Source organism: Pyrus communis, chromosome 3 (assembly GCF_963583255.1).
Source record: "Pyrus communis chromosome 3, drPyrComm1.1, whole genome shotgun sequence".
NCBI lineage: Eukaryota > Viridiplantae > Streptophyta > Magnoliopsida > Rosales > Rosaceae > Pyrus > Pyrus communis.
The window spans coordinates 27,000,296-27,021,305 of NC_084805.1; the positions used below are offsets into that span (position 1 = coordinate 27,000,296).

The 21,010-nt window shown below is 37.5% G+C and overlaps 4 protein-coding genes and 1 non-coding gene across 5 annotated transcripts; 2 read left to right on the plus strand and 3 right to left on the minus strand.

The window, feature by feature from the left end:
• Nucleotides 1–685: 685 nt before the first annotated feature.
• On the plus strand, nucleotides 686–2,503 carry LOC137730134 (phospholipase A1-IIgamma-like). Its single transcript, XM_068469196.1, has 2 exons — nucleotides 686–1,378; nucleotides 1,514–2,503. The coding sequence occupies exons 1-2, from the start codon at nucleotides 701–703 to the stop codon at nucleotides 2,126–2,128; spliced, it is 1,293 nt and encodes a 430-aa protein (XP_068325297.1). The 5' UTR covers nucleotides 686–700; the 3' UTR covers nucleotides 2,129–2,503.
• Nucleotides 2,504–4,005: 1,502 nt separating this feature from the next.
• Nucleotides 4,006–4,078, plus strand: TRNAA-AGC (transfer RNA alanine (anticodon AGC)). The gene has a single exon. It is a non-coding gene; the product is annotated as a tRNA-Ala (tRNA).
• A 1,041-nt stretch (nucleotides 4,079–5,119) lies between these two features.
• Nucleotides 5,120–7,179, minus strand: LOC137730323 (GDSL esterase/lipase At5g45910-like). The gene is made up of 5 exons (XM_068469392.1): nucleotides 6,893–7,179; nucleotides 6,500–6,721; nucleotides 6,259–6,407; nucleotides 5,730–6,006; nucleotides 5,120–5,549 (listed from the first exon to the last, which is right to left on the minus strand). The coding sequence occupies exons 1-5, from the start codon at nucleotides 7,140–7,142 to the stop codon at nucleotides 5,344–5,346; spliced, it is 1,104 nt and encodes a 367-aa protein (XP_068325493.1). The 5' UTR covers nucleotides 7,143–7,179; the 3' UTR covers nucleotides 5,120–5,343.
• A 1,631-nt stretch (nucleotides 7,180–8,810) lies between these two features.
• LOC137727326 (GDSL esterase/lipase At1g28600-like) lies at nucleotides 8,811–12,738 on the minus strand. Its single transcript, XM_068466191.1, has 5 exons — nucleotides 12,477–12,738; nucleotides 12,152–12,382; nucleotides 9,850–9,998; nucleotides 9,345–9,621; nucleotides 8,811–9,144 (listed from the first exon to the last, which is right to left on the minus strand). The coding sequence occupies exons 1-5, from the start codon at nucleotides 12,736–12,738 to the stop codon at nucleotides 8,912–8,914; spliced, it is 1,152 nt and encodes a 383-aa protein (XP_068322292.1). The 3' UTR covers nucleotides 8,811–8,911.
• A 6,665-nt stretch (nucleotides 12,739–19,403) lies between these two features.
• On the minus strand, nucleotides 19,404–20,595 carry LOC137730091 (GDSL esterase/lipase At1g28570-like). Its single transcript, XM_068469155.1, has 3 exons — nucleotides 20,390–20,595; nucleotides 19,655–19,803; nucleotides 19,404–19,562 (listed from the first exon to the last, which is right to left on the minus strand). Exons 1-3 carry the CDS (start codon nucleotides 20,481–20,483, stop codon nucleotides 19,428–19,430), a joined length of 378 nt encoding a protein of 125 aa, XP_068325256.1. The 5' UTR covers nucleotides 20,484–20,595; the 3' UTR covers nucleotides 19,404–19,427.
• Nucleotides 20,596–21,010: the final 415 nt, after the last annotated feature.

Consider the following 21,010-nt stretch of genomic DNA (forward strand, 5'->3'; position numbering starts at 1 on the left):
GTTGGTTATTTCTTTAGTTCATATCATCCAAAAATGTATGTACAAATGTACAAGATTTTGCCTTCTTCAACTTGCCGGCGTCATACTCTTCACAAATATGCATGCTTTCCTTTGAGCAAAAGAAAAAGTCATCATCTAATTTCTTTATGTTTATGTAACCCAATAAAGGATAAGCACTCTTTTGTAACAAAAATAAAAAAAAATAAAAAAATTGACAATCTCTTTCTTGTCAAGTAAACCAAAATCTAAATCTATTAAATCCCAGACATTGACAAAAGATGGTTGGAAAACTAGGAAAACCAAAATTTGAACTTAAAAGTTTTCCAACCACCAATCTCTGAAGTGATTCTACTGACTTCCAATCCAAGAATATTAAAATTTTATCAGATTTGGCATATACCTAATGTCTAAGGGTTGCAATGACATTGCTTCCAACAACAGAATAACATTTACTTCAAAATTTCCTATTCTTGGCTTGAATTTAATATCACTTTTGTTTGGACTGCTATGAAACCACCACCAATCTCGAGCGAACACCGATCAAACCCTAACATTTCAACTTTTCCAACATTTCAAAACTTCTATTTGCAGGCATCAATCACAAATGTTAGCTTTCTTCTAGTCAACCCATGTGTTTTACAGTGTCTGTACTAAGTACGAAAAGTCATCAACGTGATGCATCGAACATATATCCTTCTAAATGCTTTCTAGATTTTTTCGAGGAGTTTATATAAAGAAGGCAATAAGGCTCATCCTCCCCACAAGGATGCTTGGTGTGAAGAAAAAGATGGATAGCAATCATAGCATAGCCAAAAAATGGAAGCACCTAAGCGGCGAAAACAAATGGGATGGGCTATTGGATCCTCTAAACATTGATCTCCGTCGATACATAATCCACTACGGAGAAATGGCTCAAGCTACTTATGATGCCTTCAACTCAGAGAAGACATCAAAGTATGCCGGAAGCAGCAGATATGCCAGAAAAAACTTCTTCTCCAAAGTTGGTTTAGAGAAAGGCAACCCTTTTAAGTATAATGTGACTAAGTTTCTGTACGCGACGTCGCAGATTCCAATCCCTGAGGCCTTCCTCATTAAGTCTTTGTCAAGGGAGTCTTGGTGCAAGGAATCAAACTGGATGGCGTATATTGCTGTGGCTACAGATGAAGGGAAGGCTGTGTTGGGCAGGAGAGACATTGTGATTGCTTGGAGAGGCACTGTGCAGTCCTTGGAGTGGGTTAATGACTTGCAATTTAATTTGGTTTCTGCGTCAAACATACTTGGTGAGGAAGGTGATCCAAAGGTGCACCAAGGTTGGTACTCCGTATATACTTCAGATGATTCACGCTCGCCCTTCAACAAAACTAGTGCTAGACACCAGGTAAGATCACATTCAATTTGAATTAACAGTCCGTAACATAACATGAATGCCAAGCTTGGTAAGAGAATATTACACGTAAATGAGATAATTTTTAATTTTTAATGTTATTATGACTACTGGGTTTTATGTATCTAGGTCATTGAAGAAGTTATGAGACTAATAGAGCAATACAAGGATGAGGAAATTAGTATCACCATAACAGGGCATAGTTTGGGTGCAGCAGTTGCCACACTAAGTGCAATTGACATTGTTGCCAATGGACTAAACAGGCCAAAGGACATGCCAAACAAAGCCTGCCCAGTTACAGCCATTGTGTTCGCCAGCCCTCGAGTTGGAAACTCGAACTTTGAGAAGGTCTTCTCTGGCTACAAAGATCTTCGAGCCTTGCGCATTCGTAACGCTTTAGATGTTGTCCCTAACTACCCAATTTTATTGGGGTACTCCGACGTGGGAGAAGAGTTGAAAATCGACACGCAAAAATCCAAGTACTTGAAGAGTCCTGGAGGAGTAGCGAGTTGGCATAACATGGAAGGGTACTTGCATGGAGTTGCGGGAACCCAAGGGAGTAAAGGAGGGTTCAAGTTGGAAGTCAAGCGTGACATAGCACTGATAAATAAAAGTGTTGATGCTTTGAAGGAGGAGTATCTTATACCGGCGTCGTGGCGTTGTGAGGAGAACAAGTGTATGACTCAACTGGAAGATGGTTCTTGGGTGCTCAAGGACCATGAGGATGATGATGATCAATTCTGATTACTTTAGATTCTTGATTTCTTGAGTGGATTTATATTTAGAAGATATCAGTTCTGTGTGTGTCTCGGTTGCACTGTCACATGATATATATGTTGGATTTGGCATTAAATCAACATGCCTAAACTAAAATAAGAATCAAACAAGGATTAAGATATCTTGGATGCAAGATATTTGGATTTGCGTTTCCTAGTTGGTTTGAGATTTGGTTTTAGTATAGGATTTGGTTTCCTATATTCTAGGGACTTTGTGTAAACCTATGACATCTATTAGTATAAATAGATGGATGTGGGATAGAGTTTTGTATGAAAGTTGTGAGAGGCATAAGTTTGTATACTTAAGAACACTTTGTGTTTGTGAGTTCTCTTATATTTGTTGGTAATCAATAAAGCTTCTGTTGTTAGAGAGATACTCATATATTTGAGAAACTCTGAAATCGTTGTATTTTGTTTTATTGCTCGATTGTTTTTTGGTTTAGTTTACAACAAGTGGTATCAAGAGCTTAGCTTCTTACGTGGGTTGTGACTATCAAGCAATAACAAAGACTGGAAATTCTACCAGTGGTGATGATGTTGAAGAAAAGTCTGGCACTAGTGGAACCAAGACGACGGCTCAGTGTGCTAGGTTCGAAATTGAGAAATTGAGAAATTGAGAGGGTTTGTGAAATCGGGAAAAAACACAAAGAGACGATGACGGAAGGAAGAGGTACAAGGGAGTTAGTTTGGGTACTTTTTTTTTTTCTTTTTTTTTTCGAAAAAAGGCCAAAAATAAGGTAAAAAAACGCCTCTAACACCCTAAAGGGCACTCCAGCGACACATTCCGCCCATTCTTGCAAAACTAAGGCGGCAACCCACCTGCCCAGCCTCTGAGGCCTCCTAGGCGCGCCCCGAGACAAGTATTTTAATACACTGCTTGCATCTCACTATTTATGTTAATTTATTCAAGGGTAAATTACATTTTACCCCTTCAATTATGGACAAAATTACAACCTCATATAACATCTTTAAAACATTTCAATTTCATACATTTACTATCATTTAATTTTAATATCATACGTTCCGTTAGAAAATCCGTTAACTCAATCGTTAAGTGATGACATAGCACACACATGGATTCACATCACTGCTTATGTGGATCAAAAAAAAAAAAAAATAATAATAAAAATAGCACATTGGGCCCCACCACCCATCCATCCACACCTTAAATCATTCCCCTCCGTTCGTCCCCTTCGTTCGTCCCATGTCTTCACCACCAAAACCTCAACTTCCCCCTCTGTCTGTTCTCCCTCAGTCCGTCCCCCTCCCTTCACCACCAAAACCACATATGCACCCTAATTCCTTCCCTTTCCATCCGTCCCCCCGCCTTCACCCCCAAAACCACATATGCACCTTTGTCCTCTAATCCAAAACCCTCGAAATCACACCCAATTCTCTACAATTCAATCTTCTCTCTCTGCAATTCAAGCTCGTAAAAACCCTAATTTCAACTTCCCCAACCCAAAGCTTCCCCCTCTATATCTGTGATTCAAGCTAAAAACCCTAATCTTCTCTATATATGCCACATCATCACTTAACAGTTAAACTAACAGATATTTTAATAGAATGTATAATATTAAAATAAGATGTTGTATGAAGTTGTAATTAAATACAAACCTGAGGGGGTAAAATGTAATTTACCTTTATTTAATTGTCAGTCTGTAAAAACAACAAAAAAAAATTAAAAGACGAAATTGGAATGGAAATTTCAAAACTTTTAGCATGATCAAATTAGATTGAACAGATAATTCCTTCAAAATCTACTTCTCTTCAGCATTCGTCTTGGGTAATATAGTTCTTTCCTTTTTTTTAGTTTTTAAACAACTGGAGGAATTGGAATTCAACGGGGATGTAGCTCAGATGGTAGAGCGCTCGCTTAGCATGCGAGAGGTATGGGGATCGATACCCCGCATCTCCATTTAACTCTGTTTTTCTCCTTTTTTTTTTTTTTTTTTTTTTTTTTTTTTTCTCACCACCAAAACAAGAAAGTTTCAAAGTCAACCATAGTTTTTGTGGTAAGCAAACCCGGAAACGAAAATCGGACCATCACGAGAAACATGTCTTTGTGGTTCAGTCTCTGAAAGAAATGGATTTTACAGAATATTGAACTAGTTGTACTCTAGTAATTAGCTAGACTAATGTTGCTTTGTTTACTGCTACTAACACGAGAACATAGGCTGTCATTGAATTGTCTCGTGTCGACAACGCTCGTCACAATAATGTTATTTGATTCTTATTACAAAGTGAGGAGAAATTTTAGAATCTGACTTTCGGACCACGTGTTCATGCAGACTCTAGACATAAAACCATGTAATAACCCCACCCTCCTCAAACCAACCTATAACTCACCACCTCTGCCACCTACACCCAAGACCATCACCAAAGGGAGGGGTTAACCATTTAAATTGGTGATTTGACGACTCAAAGCAAAAGCATGACATATGGTTGATACTTATTGACTTTGATTTTATATTAGGCCAATTGTATTATAGACAAATCAATCAATGTACCATTTGTAATTTGTCTAACGCAATAATTAACCATTGTATAAGTTAGAGGGGCTGGTAAACGGCCATGGATCAAGCTTATTTTATTTTTGTTAGTATGGATGTTTTAACGTTAAAAGAGATTTCAAGTTCGAACCTCGCATTTCTTTTCAGTTCATTAAAATAATAATAATCATATGATGAAAATGAAGTAAATGATCATATCTATAAGCATGGTGATTCGGGGAAGTGATCACATCTACTGGACGCATAGAGCCTAGGGGTGCGCGGTAAATGGCCATGGATATAGTCTTGTGTTTGATGTTAGAAGAGAATCAACTTCAAAACCCTTGTCTCCCAAAATATAAATAATTATACGATAAAGGTAATTAAGCAACGACCAATTATGTACATTGAATAATGATGATTTACCTTGTTCGTCTTAATTTTGTGTTGGGGGGTGCAAGGGGGACACTTAGAGCTTGGCTTTGAGTGTTGGGTTTTCTGCCCCCTTGTACTTCCTGTCTGTTATTTGGTTGTTTGCCTGTTGTCTGGCTTTCGTTGTCCTCTTTGACATCACTTGCCCTGGTTAATACATTTCGAGTTTCCCAAAAAAAAAAAAAAAAAAAAACAAAAGGGTCTCGTTTTTTATTTATCAAAGTACACGATCAAGACGAAGTAACTAATCATATATAAGCTAAATGGGTGTTGTAAACTGGCCATGGATCAAGCCCTTGGCAATGTAGCGATAAGCAGCTTCTGTTAAGTGAATTCCATCCCAGTTTACATAGGAAGATGGATCTTTACAGGCAGTTGATCCTATGTGTCCACACCTTGCTGAATTATTGAAATTGTATGGTCCTCCTCCTCCACAGCATGCCCTCAGAGTCCCACTTTTGAATCCTGCAAAAATTCAATAAAAAAATTACGATACTTAATACGATTATATAAAAATCGTAATTTTGATTTAATTCAATAAATAATTTCAAACTAGTTGATTGATGAATGATTCTTTTTTTAAATAAATAAAACAAAGATGTACTATTTTTTTTCCACAACATAGATGTAATATATAGAACTTACCATAATGTTGAGGGGCATGGAAAAAGGGCATGGCTGCGCCATAGTAGTCAGCATATATTATGTTTACATGAGGGTATTTCTGTCTCAGTGTTGCTAGGGCACGTTTGAGCTCACTGTTATGGTATTTGGAGAAAGTATTGAAAGCCTTCAAACACCCATTTCGTTTATCGTAATAAGATCTGTTAGGGGTTTGAAACAAAGTCAAATATACGGCTGAACACCCAATTGGCAAGTTTCCAGGCACCAACAACTCCACTGCTCCTTCTTCTATCAATGCCTGGCACAAGTCCCCAACTAATTAGGTTAATCATGTGACAAATTTTTGTGTACAATGACTTTTAATGACTAATATATACAACGATATAAGTATGAGACGCTTGTTCGTATGTAGATAACTACGTATTGTTAGATGCTAGTACCAAACGTTCATGCGTATGTGTGATTATATATTGTTGATGTATGATGTGACGAATGTTATATATGATGACTAATTGACTATTATTGTTATATTATTACTGATGTGACATACACTGGTGGCGTTAGTAATTGCTCCAACAACATATGGTACTGAAGCTTTGAGCTGTTTAATGTTGCCACCGACAAAGAAAGCGTAATTGTAATCGTTTCCACCTATCTCCCCCACCAGAAAGAGAGTCCTCTTGAAGTAGTTGTCACACTCTAAAAAATAAGTAGTTGTCACACTCTGAAAAATAATCAAATAAATAAATGTGAATTAAGTTAGTAATTTAGATTACAGATTGAATTGTTACCTTGTTTGGTGCTGCAAAGTGATGGCTTCAGCTTCTTGAACCAACCAAGCTGAGTGCTCAAAGAGTCATTCGTCCACATAACTAGTCCGATTTTTCTTTGGTAGAAGAATTCTGGGTCAAGTGCAGTGGCTCCAGCAACAGCAAAGTTCACTCCATGCTGAATATCTTGGGTTTTGTTCAGTGCTAGGTAGGGTGGCAAAAGTGGCAACCCAAATGCCTCAACTAAAACAGTATCAATGATTTATTTTCATATATCTGTGTTGCTTTTGGAGTTGTTATTAGCATGCAGGCCATTAAAGAGCAATTTTATTCGTACCAGTTTTATTGACATGAATTGTGTTTACAGAAAGTAACTGACAAATTAAGGGAGGAGGAGGGAGAGGAGAGAGTTACCAATGAAATCGACGACAAGCCGTCCATCGGAGCAGCGACCGGTTGCGTGCTGAAAAAAGGTCTCTCCATAAGGGGGCTTTCCGATGACGGGAAATGCAAGGGCACCGGAGAGAAGGAAATTTCCGGTGTCGCTGAGGGAGTCGCCGAAGTTGAATATTGCCTGGTAGGGTTGAAGACTTGACGAGACTAGAGTGCTCAAACACAACGTGAGGCATGCAGAGGAGACTACAAGGATATTAATCAACTTCATTTTGTAATGTTTTGCCAATTCGATCGGAGTTTGTTTGTGTTCTTTGTGAATATATACTACTTTTTTCTAGCTACATGCATGGTTAATTAATGATGCTTTTTAGCAGTTGGAGCTTTAAATGTTATACAAGTATATTCAACTAGATATTTGGCTGGAGTTTATGCCATTTATAGCAGCGGTCATGTGAGTTATGAGCAGGAGCAGAAGTGTCCTCCTTACCCTTACAACGGACACTAAAGCAAAAATGGCTTCAACACCATTGATATTCAAATGTCGTAAATACTAAGATTACTCTAAACTATATAGCATTGGAATGAATTTAAGCTTATTTTGTTGTTGTTTCCAAAAAAAAGTTATTCTATTGTTTTGGTTGTATGGTGAGTTTAGGATTTGCGACTAGTTTCATTTCCTTGCCTAGCTATTAGAGATTAGGGTTAGTTCTATATTGATATAGTGTTATGTAACTCAGTTAATAACAAATTAGTCACAATGCAATCTTTTAGTTTGTAGCTGTCATGGTAATATTTCTTTTCAGCTAATAAAATTGTTTAAGTGCTTGTAGTTGATTTCTTCAATTTTGGTTTGATATTCCTCGTTTGTTCCTCACACTCTGATTTTCAAATTATACATCCAACACTAAAGCCTTCATGAACTAAGTTGAACCCTCTGTATATCAAAGTTAGCGTTAACATATATAATACATAAAAGTACATACGTGCATATATACTGTCCAATTTGGGTATATATAGTACAATTTTAAAAATCATGTAAGTTAATGAATTATAAAGTACTATACGGAAACTAATAAAACTATTTTAAAAATAAGTACGTATAATATGCGTATCATACACTAATTTACTAACTAGGGTGTACATCAAATTGGGATGTGGAGTATCTAATTCAATCTTTGAAACTTATTTAGTTGACAAAGAATAAAAACGTGTACTGTATTTGGGAAATGAGAGGTTTTTTTTTAGTGCTTGGAGGCTTCTTTTTGTTTTTCGTTGTTGTCAATAGACACTTCATTAGCTAGAAAGGGGCAAGAGCTGAAAAAGAAAAAGAAAAGCAAAACATGCAATGTTTAATTTGGGATATGATGGCTTCAATTGGAACATGGAGGCTCTAATCATGAAGAGGCTTCTCTCTAGATTCACTTTGTGGAGATCCTAAGAATTCCCACATCATAACCGTTCATCGTATATCGTGCGGTCAGTTTTCGTCAGATACTATTTGTGTTTAATTTTAAATAAAAAAGTCAAATGATTTCTGACCGCACAATACGCGATGAATGGCTAAGATGTGAGGATCCCTAGGATCCCTATAATTTGGATCCGGATGGGATCCAAATCCCTCTAATAATTCATCCAATCAAATTAATGAAAGAGCAATGCTAGGTAGACTAAATTTGTAAATTAAATTATGTCTCGCTAATAAGAAATAAGCACGTTAATAATACTTAACTAATATTAATTCAATCATCAACTCCCATGTCTTTATAACATTAGTCTACAAATTTAGTCTCTCTAACATTAGCACATTACCCTTAATGAAATGATGCTTTTTTACATGATACAAGTGACATGTGTGGAGGGGGGGGGGGTTTGATGATAACATGACCACCGGTGCAAAACCAAACACGCTTAATTACTTGAAGTATAAGCCCCTTAAAATAATTATTGATGGGATCTAAGTCTACTAAGCGACATCACCAAATGGCACAAGATAATTTCTTGTGTGATATGAATGGCAAAATAAATCTGTAGGCCAAATCACTGTTGTGAAACACAGGAGGTACTAATGTGGGGAATGGTGTAAATTCCATTTATTAAGGCCTTGGCTATCCACTGGTTTGCTGCTTCAGTAGTGTGCCGACCGTCCCAGTTGATAGACTTTGCAGGGTTTGCACAAGCACTTGCTCCTGGAAGACCACATGGTGCTGATAAGTTGTAATTGTATGTCCCTTCTCCTCCACAGCATGCTCTGGAAGTATTCTCTGTAAATCCTGCAATGAGATGAATCCGATGATGAGATCACCGAGAGGTTCAACATTTGAAACACTTCAAATAGTCATGTATCTTAACAATAATTGTAAAATACTTAAAAACATTACGGTCGTTTGATGATCATGCATTACGTTTTTATTTTTCAATTTTTTTAATATTAACTAAACTGTAGCAAACGAGTGCTAGAGAGTTGCAGTACCAAATTGTTCTGGAGACTGATACAATTGTAGCTCAGCACTGTAAACATCTCCATAAATGATGTTGACATGAGGATGAAGGCTTCGAATCTGACTTAACTTTGTCTTAAGTAGCTCATTGTGATACTCAGAAAACTTGTTTAACCAAGTAAGACAGCCAGTTAACGGGTCGTATTCACTCTCATCTGAACCCTCATATAAGGTAAGATAAGCAGGAATGCAACCAATTGGAAAGTTGCCTGGTACCAAAAGTGTCGATGCCCCATGCTGAATCAACTCCTGCAGAAATAAAAAAGTAGAACCACCAGAAGCTTACATTTCTTAAAAAAAAAAAATCCTGTAGAGCTCCAGATGAAAAAAAATATATATTTCGAACGTTTTAACCTTTAAATTTTGATTTTTGTGTTTAAAAAAAAAATGTGCTATTGAAAATCCCACGTTTCATAGCCAATATTGTAAGAAGGATGCATAACTAAAAGCAGTTATATATGATATTCCAACTCGTACATTGATGGCTGAAGCCATTGCTTCTATCACGAACGGAACATATGTTTCAACAATTTCAAAACTCTCTCCCGCGAAAAGCGGACAGTTGTAATCGTTGCCTCCAATCGGTCCCATAACAATGAGAGAACTTGAAAGGACATTCCCGCAGTCTGTAAATTAAAGGTAAAAAACATAAGTACATCATATCCAAGATGAAACCTTCAGATTCAGTTCACCAAGTTCAATTATTGAAGTTCTTTACCGAAAAGAGAAAGAAAAAAAAAAGTTGACATTGTAGTTGTTTATATGTTGTTCATATCATGTTTTTATAGTACATTTCTATATCATTTTAGGTGACATCTAATGTGGACAACCATATCATTTGAATTAATCAGATTTTTAAATTTAGTTCATTATTTAATAAACTAATAATTAAGAAAAACTAGTTAATTAAATGATGATTATGGTATAGATGAGTCTTTCTCATTCATTTTATTGGATTTTGCAAATTTTTCAAATAATATAACTGTTCACATTAAATGTTACCTAAAATAGTATAAAAACATGATAAAAAAACATAGCATGAATAAAATTACTTTAAAAGAAAAAAAAGAAAAGTTCGTTTATAGAAGTTGTTACTTCTGTGGCATTGGAAATTGTAGTCAATCACAAAAGCAATGGGGACCAGAAACGCTTTCAAAGGTAAAAAAAGAAAAAGAAATGAAAGGGAATTTGTTTAAAAAAAAATAAAAAATAAAAATAAAGAAATGGAATTTAGATGGAGGGGAATGATGGCCACCTTCTTTTCATTTTATTTGCACCATTGCACTTTATTGGTTGAGTGCCCGCTAACTGTTTAATGAAACGGGAAATAATAACTACACATTTTATTAAAAAGAATTTATACAGTCATATTTAGTCATGTTTATTATTTTGTTTGATTTATTTAATTCCACAGATAAAAAAAGAAGAAGTGTGCTAGAAACTGAAACTAAGATAGATGGTGAGTGGGGACTATCAATATCAATGTACCATGTATATGTTGCTCTCAAAATTAATACCGGTGCATTATGTAATAAAAACTAGCCTGAGTCCACACACTTTGTGTGCAAGAGCAATTTGTTTGCTTTTTTTATTTTTTTTTAATTTATTTTATTCGTGTTTGTTCTGCAGGGGTGTGGAGTTAAGAAGAGAGACGTAGTGGAGTGAGATGGTTTGATGACATGTGGGTGAAAGAAGAGAAAAATGCAAAGTTATTTTAATGCCCATGAATTTTCTTTTATGATAGGGGAATAGAGGAAAAAATCGTCTTTTTGCCATCCTTAAGTTAAGACAGAGAGTTTTGTTAATAGATAATATAGATAAAAAGTTAAAATCAAAGTTCTCTAACAAAAAGAAGATCCTTCAGTGTACATGTCACATCTCAGTCTAGGCCTCTACCACATCCCAGACCCAGCTCCGCCGTAGCACGATATTGTCCGTTTTGGGCCCCAACCACGCCCTCACGGTTTTGTTTCTGGAAACTCACACGAGAACTTCCCAGTGGGTCACCCATCATGGGAGTGACCTTGCGCGCTACTCACTTAACTTCGGAGTTCCCATAGAACCCGAAGCCAATGAGCTCCCAAAAAGCCTCGTGCTAGGTAGAGATGAGAATATACATATAAGGCTTATAGGATCCTCACCCTTGGGCGATGTGGGATCTTACAATCCACCCCCCTTAGGGGTCCAACGTCCTCGTCTGCACACTTTCGGTCAGGGATTGGCTCTGATACCAATCTGACACGCCCCAACCCGGAATGTCCACCACATCACCCAGGGGTGAGGATCCTGTAAGCCTTATATGTATATTCTCATCTCTACCTAGCACGAGGCCTTTTGGGAGCTCACTGGCTTCGGGTTTCATTAAAACTCCGAAGTTAAGCGAGTAGCGCGCGAGAGCACTCCCATGATGGGTGACCCATTGGGAAGTTCTCATGTGAGTTCCTAAAAAGAAAACCGTGAAGATGTGGTCGGGGCCCAAAGCGGACAATATCGTGCTACGGCGGAGCTGGGCCCAGGATGTGGTAGGGATGAGAATATATATATATAAGGCTTGCAGGATCCTCATCCCTGGGCGATGTGGGATCTTACAGTACATACTAGGGAAATGAGGCACCTAAATCTACATGGTTAAAAAAATATATTTAGACAAATTTGTAGAAACATATTTAGACACATAAAACTGACATATTTGTAGACACAACATACAAGTGTACCTTACTATTTTGTGTGGACGAGTATATAAACAACATAACCCAAAAGAAAAGTCTTGGCAATTGACCTGAAGATGTATTGCATAAAGGTGATAGCATTCCTTTGAACCAATCCACTTGAATTCTTAGAGAGAAGTTTGTAAATACATTATAACGTCCCATTGGGTCAAGAAAGTCAGTGTCAAGTGCAGTGGCTCCAACAACTGCAAAATTCACACCCTCTTCAAGGTTGCGCATTGTTTCATTGACATTCAGGACTTCAAGATAAGGTCGTATTAGTGGAAGCCCCATAGATTCAGCTGCAAAAGTTAAAGCCAAAGAGAATCTGAGAAAGATAAAAAGCAGATCTGTTTTTCTAATGGTAAGATAGATAAGTGGATGCACTGCACATACCAATGAGGTCTATGATTAAACGACCGTCGCAGCAGCGCCCAGTGGGGTGATGAAAGTAGGTCTCCCCATATGGAGGGAAAAAGAAATGGTACGGACCCTTATGGTGGTCAAGGGCATCGATGTAAATGTTGCCAGTATCAGCAAGTGAATCCCCAAACCCTATGATAGATGTGTAGCAACAATTCGCGTGCGGGATGATAACAACTGTAAGGAGCAGGAGGAGGACGTTCATGGTCAAACTTGCCCCAAAATACCAAGCCATGGATCTCTTTCTCTCACTTTCACTCACACGCAGCTTGACTTATATATAGATATAGATACATAGGAGACCATTAAGGGAATTAATTTTTTTTTAATGGGGATTAGTTGTAGGGTCCATACCACATTAAACTTCAATAATCCAAACCGTATATTTTTCAAATCACACCTCATAGATCATCCTTACAAAATATTAGCCAAATCAGAAATATTTGAAACATCTAATTGACTTAAAAAAAAAATTTGACAAAAACTTTGTTGTATAATTGTTTGGACCCAAATTTACATCATCGGCCCGTGTAATGAAGGCCGTTGAAATTCATTTGATCAGGAAGGATGCATGCATGGGATAAAGGTGAAATTGTGAGATGGTGATGTGATGTGATTAGGATGGTTATATCTAGATAAAAAAAAAAAGTAGGCTTCAGCCTATGGACATAATGGAAAAGCTAATTATCAGAAGATAATGATGTGGTGATTTCTTGACCATTGATCACATGATGATAGGATAAAGCCATCACTATTTCGTCAGATGTGGTGTATTTCAATATTAAAAATTTGTGGCATAAGAAGACGCAGGGATTGTTTCAACATGGTAGTCGTGATACATCAGAAGTCTAAGAGATTATTTTCTAGTAGCCGTGACACATCAGGAAACTCAGTGATTTACGGCTTGGCCATTAGCGAGAGCAGCATTATAAATACAGAGGCACTGTGCATCAAAAGAGCATCTCCAAAATCAACACACAACTGCCCTGCGCAAACCTCTCAAACATCTTGAGATTTTTTATTTTCTTTTTTTCGCTAACACACATTCAGTTTGGATAAACAACATTGTGAAGGCAATTGGTGACATCTTCAGTTTGGATAAATAGCATTGTTAACGTAGAATCAGCCGTTCCCAGAGCACCTTCAGTTTAGATAAACAGCATTGCGCCGAGGTCGACTGGTTATCAATCCAAGTCTCGGTCGAGAAGGATTTTCGAATCCTTATTGGCAGATGTCATCTTATTAGCCTTCTTGGCGAAGTGAGTTGTTACTAGGTTACTACATTCGGCACCCTGAGAGCCGAATTTGATATTGAACTTTGCAGAACTAGCAGTCTTGTCTTCAGGGTCTAGAACCCGAAGGCCAAGATGTGTTCCTTCCTTGGTTGTAGTCGCAAGATCAAGAAGTTAGCAACGCGCTCAATGCAACATCAACAAATTTTACTCCTCGGCCGACAAGTTGGCACGCCCTGCATACAATTGAAATACGTAGTTAGCTCATTAGTTACTCGGCCTGGAAGCTAAAAATGAATTTGAAATTCATTTGATCAGGATGCATGCATGCATGGGATAAAGGTGAAATTGTGAGATGATGATGTGATGTGATTAGGATGGTTATGTTTAGATTTAAAAAAAAAAAAAAAAAAAAGGAGTAAGCTTCAGCTGATGGACATGATGGAAAAGCTAATTATCAGAAGATAAGGATGTGGTAATTTCTTGACCATTGATCACATGATGATGGGATAAAGCCATCATTGTTTCGTCAGATGTGGTGTATTTGAATATTGAAGATTTGTGGCATATGAAGACTCAGGGATTGCTTCAGCTTGGTAGTCGTGATATATCAGAAGTCTAAAAGATTATTTTCTAGTAGTCGTGACAATCATGAAACTCAGTGATTTACGGCTTGGCCATCATCGAGAGCAGCATTATAAATACAGAGGCATTGTGCATCGAAAGAGCATCTCCAAAATCAACACACACTGCCTGCGCAAACCTCTCAAACATCTTGAGATTTTTTTTTTTTCTTCGCCAACACACCTTCAGTTTGGATAAACAGCACTGTGAAGGCAACCGGTGACATCTTCAATTTGGATAAACAACACTGTTACCGTAGAATCAGCCGTTCCCGGAGCACCTTCAGTTTGGATAAATAACACTGCGTCAAGGTCGACTGGTTATCTATCCAAGTCTTGGTCGAGAAGGATTTTCGATTCCTTATTGGCAGATGTCATCTCATTAGCCTTCTCGGTGAAGTGAGGTGTTACCAGGTTACTACATTTGGCACCCTGAGAGCTGAATTTGATATTGAACTTCGCAGAACTAGCAGCCTTGTCTTCAGGCTCTAGAACCCGAAGGTCGAGACGTGTTTCTTCCTCGACCGCAGTCGCAAGATCAAGAAGTTAGCAACGCGCTCAGCACAGCATCAACAAATTTTACTCCTCGGCCGACGAGTTGGCACGCCCCGCATACAATTGAAGGACGTAGTTAGCTCATTAGTTACTCGACCTGCGCGCCACTTAGGCTTTGTAATTTTTAGGGTCAACAATAATAAACAATGAAATTTCATCGTGATAATTAAGTAGGCAAATGGTTTTAGATTGAATTAACTTTTTGTAAGGATAATCAATGAATTCGAGACTTACAAAATAATGGTTGGAATCATCGAATTTCGATGTTGAGCATATTCCACAACTAATCTTCATTTAAAAAAAATAATATGATCAAGGCATGAAATCAGTGCTGCTACCACGTGTAACACACAATAACACAAATATCCTGTCACCATGTTTAACTTCAGAAACCAACAAGTCTCTACAACTGCAGCTTGCAACTGTGAGTCTGCGTGAGGAGGCAGCTGCAGCAAGCCTTCCAACCACAAGTCTACGAGAGTAATGCCATCTGTTGATGCCCCTTTATTTGCTTATTGAGCCTTCAAGTTCAAATTACATGTCTGTGAGAGGAATTCTATATATTGATGCCCCTTTATTTGCTTATTGAACCGCATGTTTCGACAGTTCGGGAACTACCACCTCCAAAACAGTGGCATCAAACAATATTTCAACGTCATGTAATTAAGTTTGGTATCTACGATCGATTATGGCGACTTGAAGGTTATGATTAAGGATAATGATTTTCACACACATCTTTTTACTTTCTTCATACCCTTGTTCATTTTGGTTCATTGATATTTTTCAAATCATTCCATAGCCGGAAATTATGGAGTACGTGAGAGGTAAAAATGGATGTGTGGATAACACCTCCCATTATTAACTCCCAATGAAAACAACTAATTTCTTTAAAGAAGAATAAAAATAAAAAACAATAAACAGAAAAAGAAAATAGTTAACCAATTAACATAAAAGTTTAGGTGCATGTGCTTGCCCAAATTTCAGCCATTCGTAGGAGTTGAGGTAAACCTTCAATCGCACAAAATTTAGCAATATTCCATAAATTAAGGGCCAAATTATTTGATATATTGTGGGAGAAAAAAGAGTTAATTAAAAACAAAACAGTCCAAGTAGCAGCCATTTACCCCATTGATGGAAAAATGTTGAGTCCTTATATGACGACATGGGTTCAAATTTTGTCGATGACTAATATAACATCTAATCTAACAAAATCTATCGTTTGACAAAAAAAAAAAAAAAAACATAACAAAAACAAAGCAGTAGTCACAAATGACTTGACTCTGATACTATGAAGAGAGTTAAGGTTCCACTATAAAACAAATTAACTATATGGGAAATAGTCCAATCTCTTATAAGCACATGCAATGACCATCATTTCTATGACGTGTGATTCACTTTCAAAAGTTTATGGTTGAGAAAGTCGGTGATCGGAAAAATCTCTGATGCAAGAGTAAGACACTGCGCGGGGCAAAAGAAGAATTGGGTTATTCGTTTAAGAATACTGTGAGAAAATTAAGTCAGATATTTATTAGATTGAATGAAGTGCTGCAATGCAATGATTTTAAGGTTATATTGCGAAGGCTAAGTTTCTATGAGATTGATTTGATTATTGCATTAGTTTGACTTGTTTGAGTTTCAATGAGATTCAAATCTTTTGCTGCAATGTTGTCCAGGAATTTGAAGAAACGTTCAGTAGAATACAATTACAAGTTAACATGAGTTCGAAACATAAAAAATGTCCTTATGTTGATTGTAGCTCACTATTAGTTTTATACAAGCTATGTCAGATTGTTAGGCATCCCAAAGTTTGGCAATTTGCGGTGAGCCATGATAAATCTTGTGTTGTTGTGAATTTGTGTGATATATAGTCGGATTTAAGTTGATCCAAGGTTAATCCAGTTTTTGCATCAACAAAGTTCAATTCCACATGCGTGTAGGCACAAACAATTTCTAATTAGGAGTTAGAATGAACAAGTTACAAGCGTTTTAAGTTGAAAGGCATTTGGTCTTTTGCCAATTGCATGTAAATGGAAATTTCCGAAAGAAGAAAACTGTAATTAAAAGTTCGTATTTTAGAAGTATATGTTTAAACCATTTAGTATATTCATCTTTATTTGAAAGTAAGAGGTTTTAGATTCGATTCTCGTCAAAGACGATTTTGAACCACAATATTGCTAGCTCATTATGAGAATTCGCCTACTCCCTCACCCTCTTAATATAAATAATATTATTTGTTAAACAAAAGGTACCTGTTTAAAATATACTTATATTTCTTATGTAATATTTTGAATAAGGTTACTGGGCAAGTTCTAGACAAGTTGCATCGCCGACGCCGAGGCACATATGAGAACTCAACGGACTCCATTTGCATAGTCAGCTGTCATATATCAAATATTATGCTATCAATCATAATATCAGCATCCTTCTCACCCTTAAGTAAGGAAATCAAATTGCTTGAATCAGATTCTATTATCACCCTATTGCAGTCCTCTTCAGCATAAGCTGACAACGCCTCCCTCACTGCCTCTGCCTCGAATGCCAAGCTAGACACAACCACCACCCCGCTACGCCCTCCGCCCCCATTTGAAACCATCCTGCGAGGTTCCTTACCACCCATCCTACTCCACCCGTCGCTGCCTGCTAAGCCCCATCACAATTAACCTTCAATGGGCCAAACTCCGGATTCATCCACCGGGATTCCACCTCCCTTCCGCGTCCTGGACCCACTCGGCTGCTCGACATCCCTTTCCGGTTGCTGCACCTCCATCCACTCTCTCCATTACTTATTCATCATGCCAGTTGCCTCAATAGGAGGAATAGTCTCCCCTTGTAACACTGCTGCATTTCGACACTTCCAGAGTCACCGACTACGAAAAACAAACATCGATACTCCTCATATTTATCTCTATTATCGTCAACAACTTTAAATCTGAAATTGCACCCAATATTCAACTTGAACTTGGGTTTGCTTTGTTTTGAATAATATTTGCAACCAATTGCACTATAATACCTACAATTGTTTTCAATATCAAATGTTTATTAGCCACCTATCCATTGTAGGTAGGGTCTGCCATGTTGGTACAGTATCAAACTCAATGACATCATGCAATAATTACTTTAATATTCTGTTTAGTTACAAATTTGCGCTACCAAATTCGAGAGGAGCAACGATAATAGTTTCCAAATCTAAGATCTTTTCCCTTCTTCCCCAACCTGTCACTCCACCTCCGCGGCCCCGCCATATATGCCACCTCACAGCCATAATCTCAGAATACATACTACATAGCACAAATATTTGAAAAAAAGATGAGTTTGAACATTTGAATCAAAACCCAACCCGCGCCATCAAACCATCAACCCAAAACCTTCAACGCTGCTCTATTCTAGCATTAGGTACACATCACGCCTCCTTGGTCACTCTTCAAGGCAATCAATCCGGGCTCATCCACACCTTTATATTTTTTGTTGAAAGTTGAAAACCACTGGAATTAATCTAAAGCATTCTAATTCCAACTTGTAAAGTCAATTCATTTACTCTATCTTTCAATCCTAGCCGTTCGTTTTAGGTTTCATTTCATTCACGAGCTGTGAAAATATTGAAGTAAGTTTTCGTACTGATGATGAAGATCTAAATGAAGTCACAGTAGTGAAACACACAAGGTACTAATTTGAGGAACGGTGTAATTTCCGTTTAATAAACCCTTGGCTATCCACCGGTATGCTGGTTCAGTTGAATGCAGACCATCCTAGCTAATAAACTGTGCAGGGTTCTCACAAAGTACATTTGCCTCTGGAGTGCCACATAGTGCTGATGAGTTGTAATTGTATGGCCCTCCTCCTCCACAGCATGCTTTGGTAGTTTCCCCAGTAAATCCGGCATTTCCACGAATCCAATAATAATTTGGGGTTTGACTAAAATCTGACAATGTCTTAATTCTTGACGGCAAGTTTGGTAACCATTTCGTTAACTAATACATTTTAGAACTGTCGAAAAATCCTCACATTTATTAACATGCATTGTAAACTATTTTGCAATATTAAAGAGAGTTGAAGTACCAAATTGGTCTGGAGACTGATGCAGGTCTAGCATGGCATTGTAGTAATCTGCGTAAATGATATTGACATGAGGATGAAGGCTTTGAATCCGCCTTAATTCTATTTGGAGCAGCTCGTTGTGATACTCGGTAAACTTGTTCAACCAGTGTACGTTGGGATGACACATCAGTCAGCCACATCAGCACAGCCATGTCAGCAGTGTTTGTTAGAATTGTTAGAAGGTTGTTAAGGAGTCATTTAGCATTGTTGCCGATTGGCTTGGGATATAAAAGAACAGAGTGTAATTCATTTGTAGTGTTCTGAAAAATAATACATAGATCATATTCTTCTCTCTCTCTCTCTCTCTCTCTCTCTCTCTCTCTCTCTCTCTCTCTCTCTCTTTTCTCTCGAGCATTCATCTTTCTCTGCTTACTTCTCTGTAATCTAAGTACTTCATTTCAATTCCTTTAGTTTGGTTATCAGTTTAAACAGCCAGTTGAAGGGTCGTATTCATCCGCATATGAAGTCTGATATCTTGTTAGAAAAGCAGGAACGCATCCAAATGGAAAGACGCCCGGTACAAGAAGTGTTGAGGCCCCAAGCGCAATTAACTCCTGCAGAGCAATGCAGCCACTGAGGTTCATAGCCAAAACATTATAAAAAAAAACTGCCTTTTGAGCAAAGAAATTATGATTCCAACTCTTACATTGATTTCTGAAGCTATTGCTTCTATCACAAATGGGACATATTTTTCCACCTGTTCTGTACTTTTTCCTGAAAACAATGCATTGTAGTAATCGTTGCCTCCGATCTCTCCCATCAGAACCAGAGAGCCCGAAAGCAGTTTGTTGCAGTCTTTAAATTACAGATCACTAATCACTTGTACAAGATGAAAAGCTGTTATAGATGACATACATATGACTTATACAGTGGGAAATATGCACGAATCATAGTTTACCTAATTTTAATAAAAAACAGAACTATGGTAAGTGGAGAACAACACGTATATAAACCACGAATTGAACCCTCTTTTCTAGTCTATATAGGGACTTTTTGTGAATATTCACCTTGTATACTCCCTATTTATTCTATTCAAGCATTAAAAGCCGGAATATGTTATCTAGACATTTTTTTTACTTTTCACACTCTTCTTAATTTTTGATTTTCAAATCGAATAACTTAAAGAATATCAAATAAAAGAAATTAACATGTTACCCTAAAAGCCTTTGCATGCATTTAGGTCCACCAAGTTCAATTATTATTCCCCAAAAAATAAGTTAAATTATTAATGTTGTTATTTATGTGGCATTGAAATTGGCCAACCACACACGCAAATGGGGACAAGAAACCATTAATGACTTTTTTGGTGCAAGACAAGTCACACTCTCAAGTAAAAACAAAAAAAGATAAGAAAAAATGAGGAGAAAAATTGGTAACTGACCTGAAGATGTGTTGCATAAAAGTGACAGCATTTCTTGGAACCAGTCCAGTTGAATTCTTAGAAAGTCGTTTGTAATTTCATTATAAACACCCATTTCTTCAAGAAAGGCAGTGTCCAGCGCAACGGCTCCTACTCCTGCAAAATTCACACCACCTTCAATGTTGTGGGCACTTTGGTTATGGCTTTCGAGGTAAGATTGTACTAGTGGAAGTTAGATTCAGCTGCCAAAAAAAGAAATCAAGTAAAAATCAAGTTCAATCAGAAGCTGGGGATGAAAAATGGTTTAGGGTTTAGCGTCGCTAGCTACGAATGAAGTCTATGACTAAACGGCCGTCGGAGCAGCGTCCGGTGGGGTGGTGAAATTAGGTCTCGCCATAAGGAGGGAAGTAAAAGTTTAAGGATTTGTTAGGGGAGCTGTTGTACAAGTTGCCTGTATCGGAAACTGAATCGCCGAAGTTGATGATTGAGGTGTAGCAACCTAGAGCTTGAGGGATGAATGTGACAACTGACATCATGAGGAGGAGGAGGAGCGTCATCAAAATTGCTTCAAATTTCGAGTAGCTTCTTAAGCTTGACTTTGATTGCTAGAATGAGTATACGAGAAGTAAAAGTCGGTAAGGG

Excerpts from the sequence above, each read along its gene's own strand:
- LOC137730134 (XM_068469196.1), top strand. The coding sequence starts at position 701 with ATGCTTTCTAGATTTTTTCGAGGAGTTTATATAAAGAAGGCAATAAGG. Across the intron at positions 1,379-1,513 it reads AAACTAGTGCTAGACACCAG|GTCATTGAAGAAGTTATGAG; the intron begins GTAAGATCACAT and ends TTATGTATCTAG.
- LOC137730323 (XM_068469392.1), bottom strand. The coding sequence starts at position 7,142 with ATGAAGTTGATTAATATCCTTGTAGTCTCCTCTGCATGCCTCACGTTG. Across the intron at positions 6,722-6,892 it reads GCTTGTCGTCGATTTCATTG|TTGAGGCATTTGGGTTGCCA; the intron begins GTAACTCTCTCC and ends ATACTGTTTTAG. Across the intron at positions 6,007-6,258 it reads CAATTACTAACGCCACCAGT|GCATTGATAGAAGAAGGAGC; the intron begins GTATGTCACATC and ends GACTTGTGCCAG.
- LOC137727326 (XM_068466191.1), bottom strand. The coding sequence starts at position 12,738 with ATGGCTTGGTATTTTGGGGCAAGTTTGACCATGAACGTCCTCCTCCTG. Across the intron at positions 12,383-12,476 it reads TTTAATCATAGACCTCATTG|CTGAATCTATGGGGCTTCCA; the intron begins GTATGTGCAGTG and ends TAACTTTTGCAG. Across the intron at positions 9,999-12,151 it reads TTTATGCAATACATCTTCAG|ACTGCGGGAATGTCCTTTCA; the intron begins GTCAATTGCCAA and ends TTTAATTTACAG.
- LOC137730091 (XM_068469155.1), bottom strand. The coding sequence starts at position 20,483 with ATGGGTGTTTATAATGAAATTACAAACGACTTTCTAAGAATTCAACTG. Across the intron at positions 19,804-20,389 it reads TTTATGCAACACATCTTCAG|ACTGCAACAAACTGCTTTCG; the intron begins GTCAGTTACCAA and ends TGTAATTTAAAG. Across the intron at positions 19,563-19,654 it reads CAATAGCTTCAGAAATCAAT|GAGTTAATTGCGCTTGGGGC; the intron begins GTAAGAGTTGGA and ends ATTGCTCTGCAG.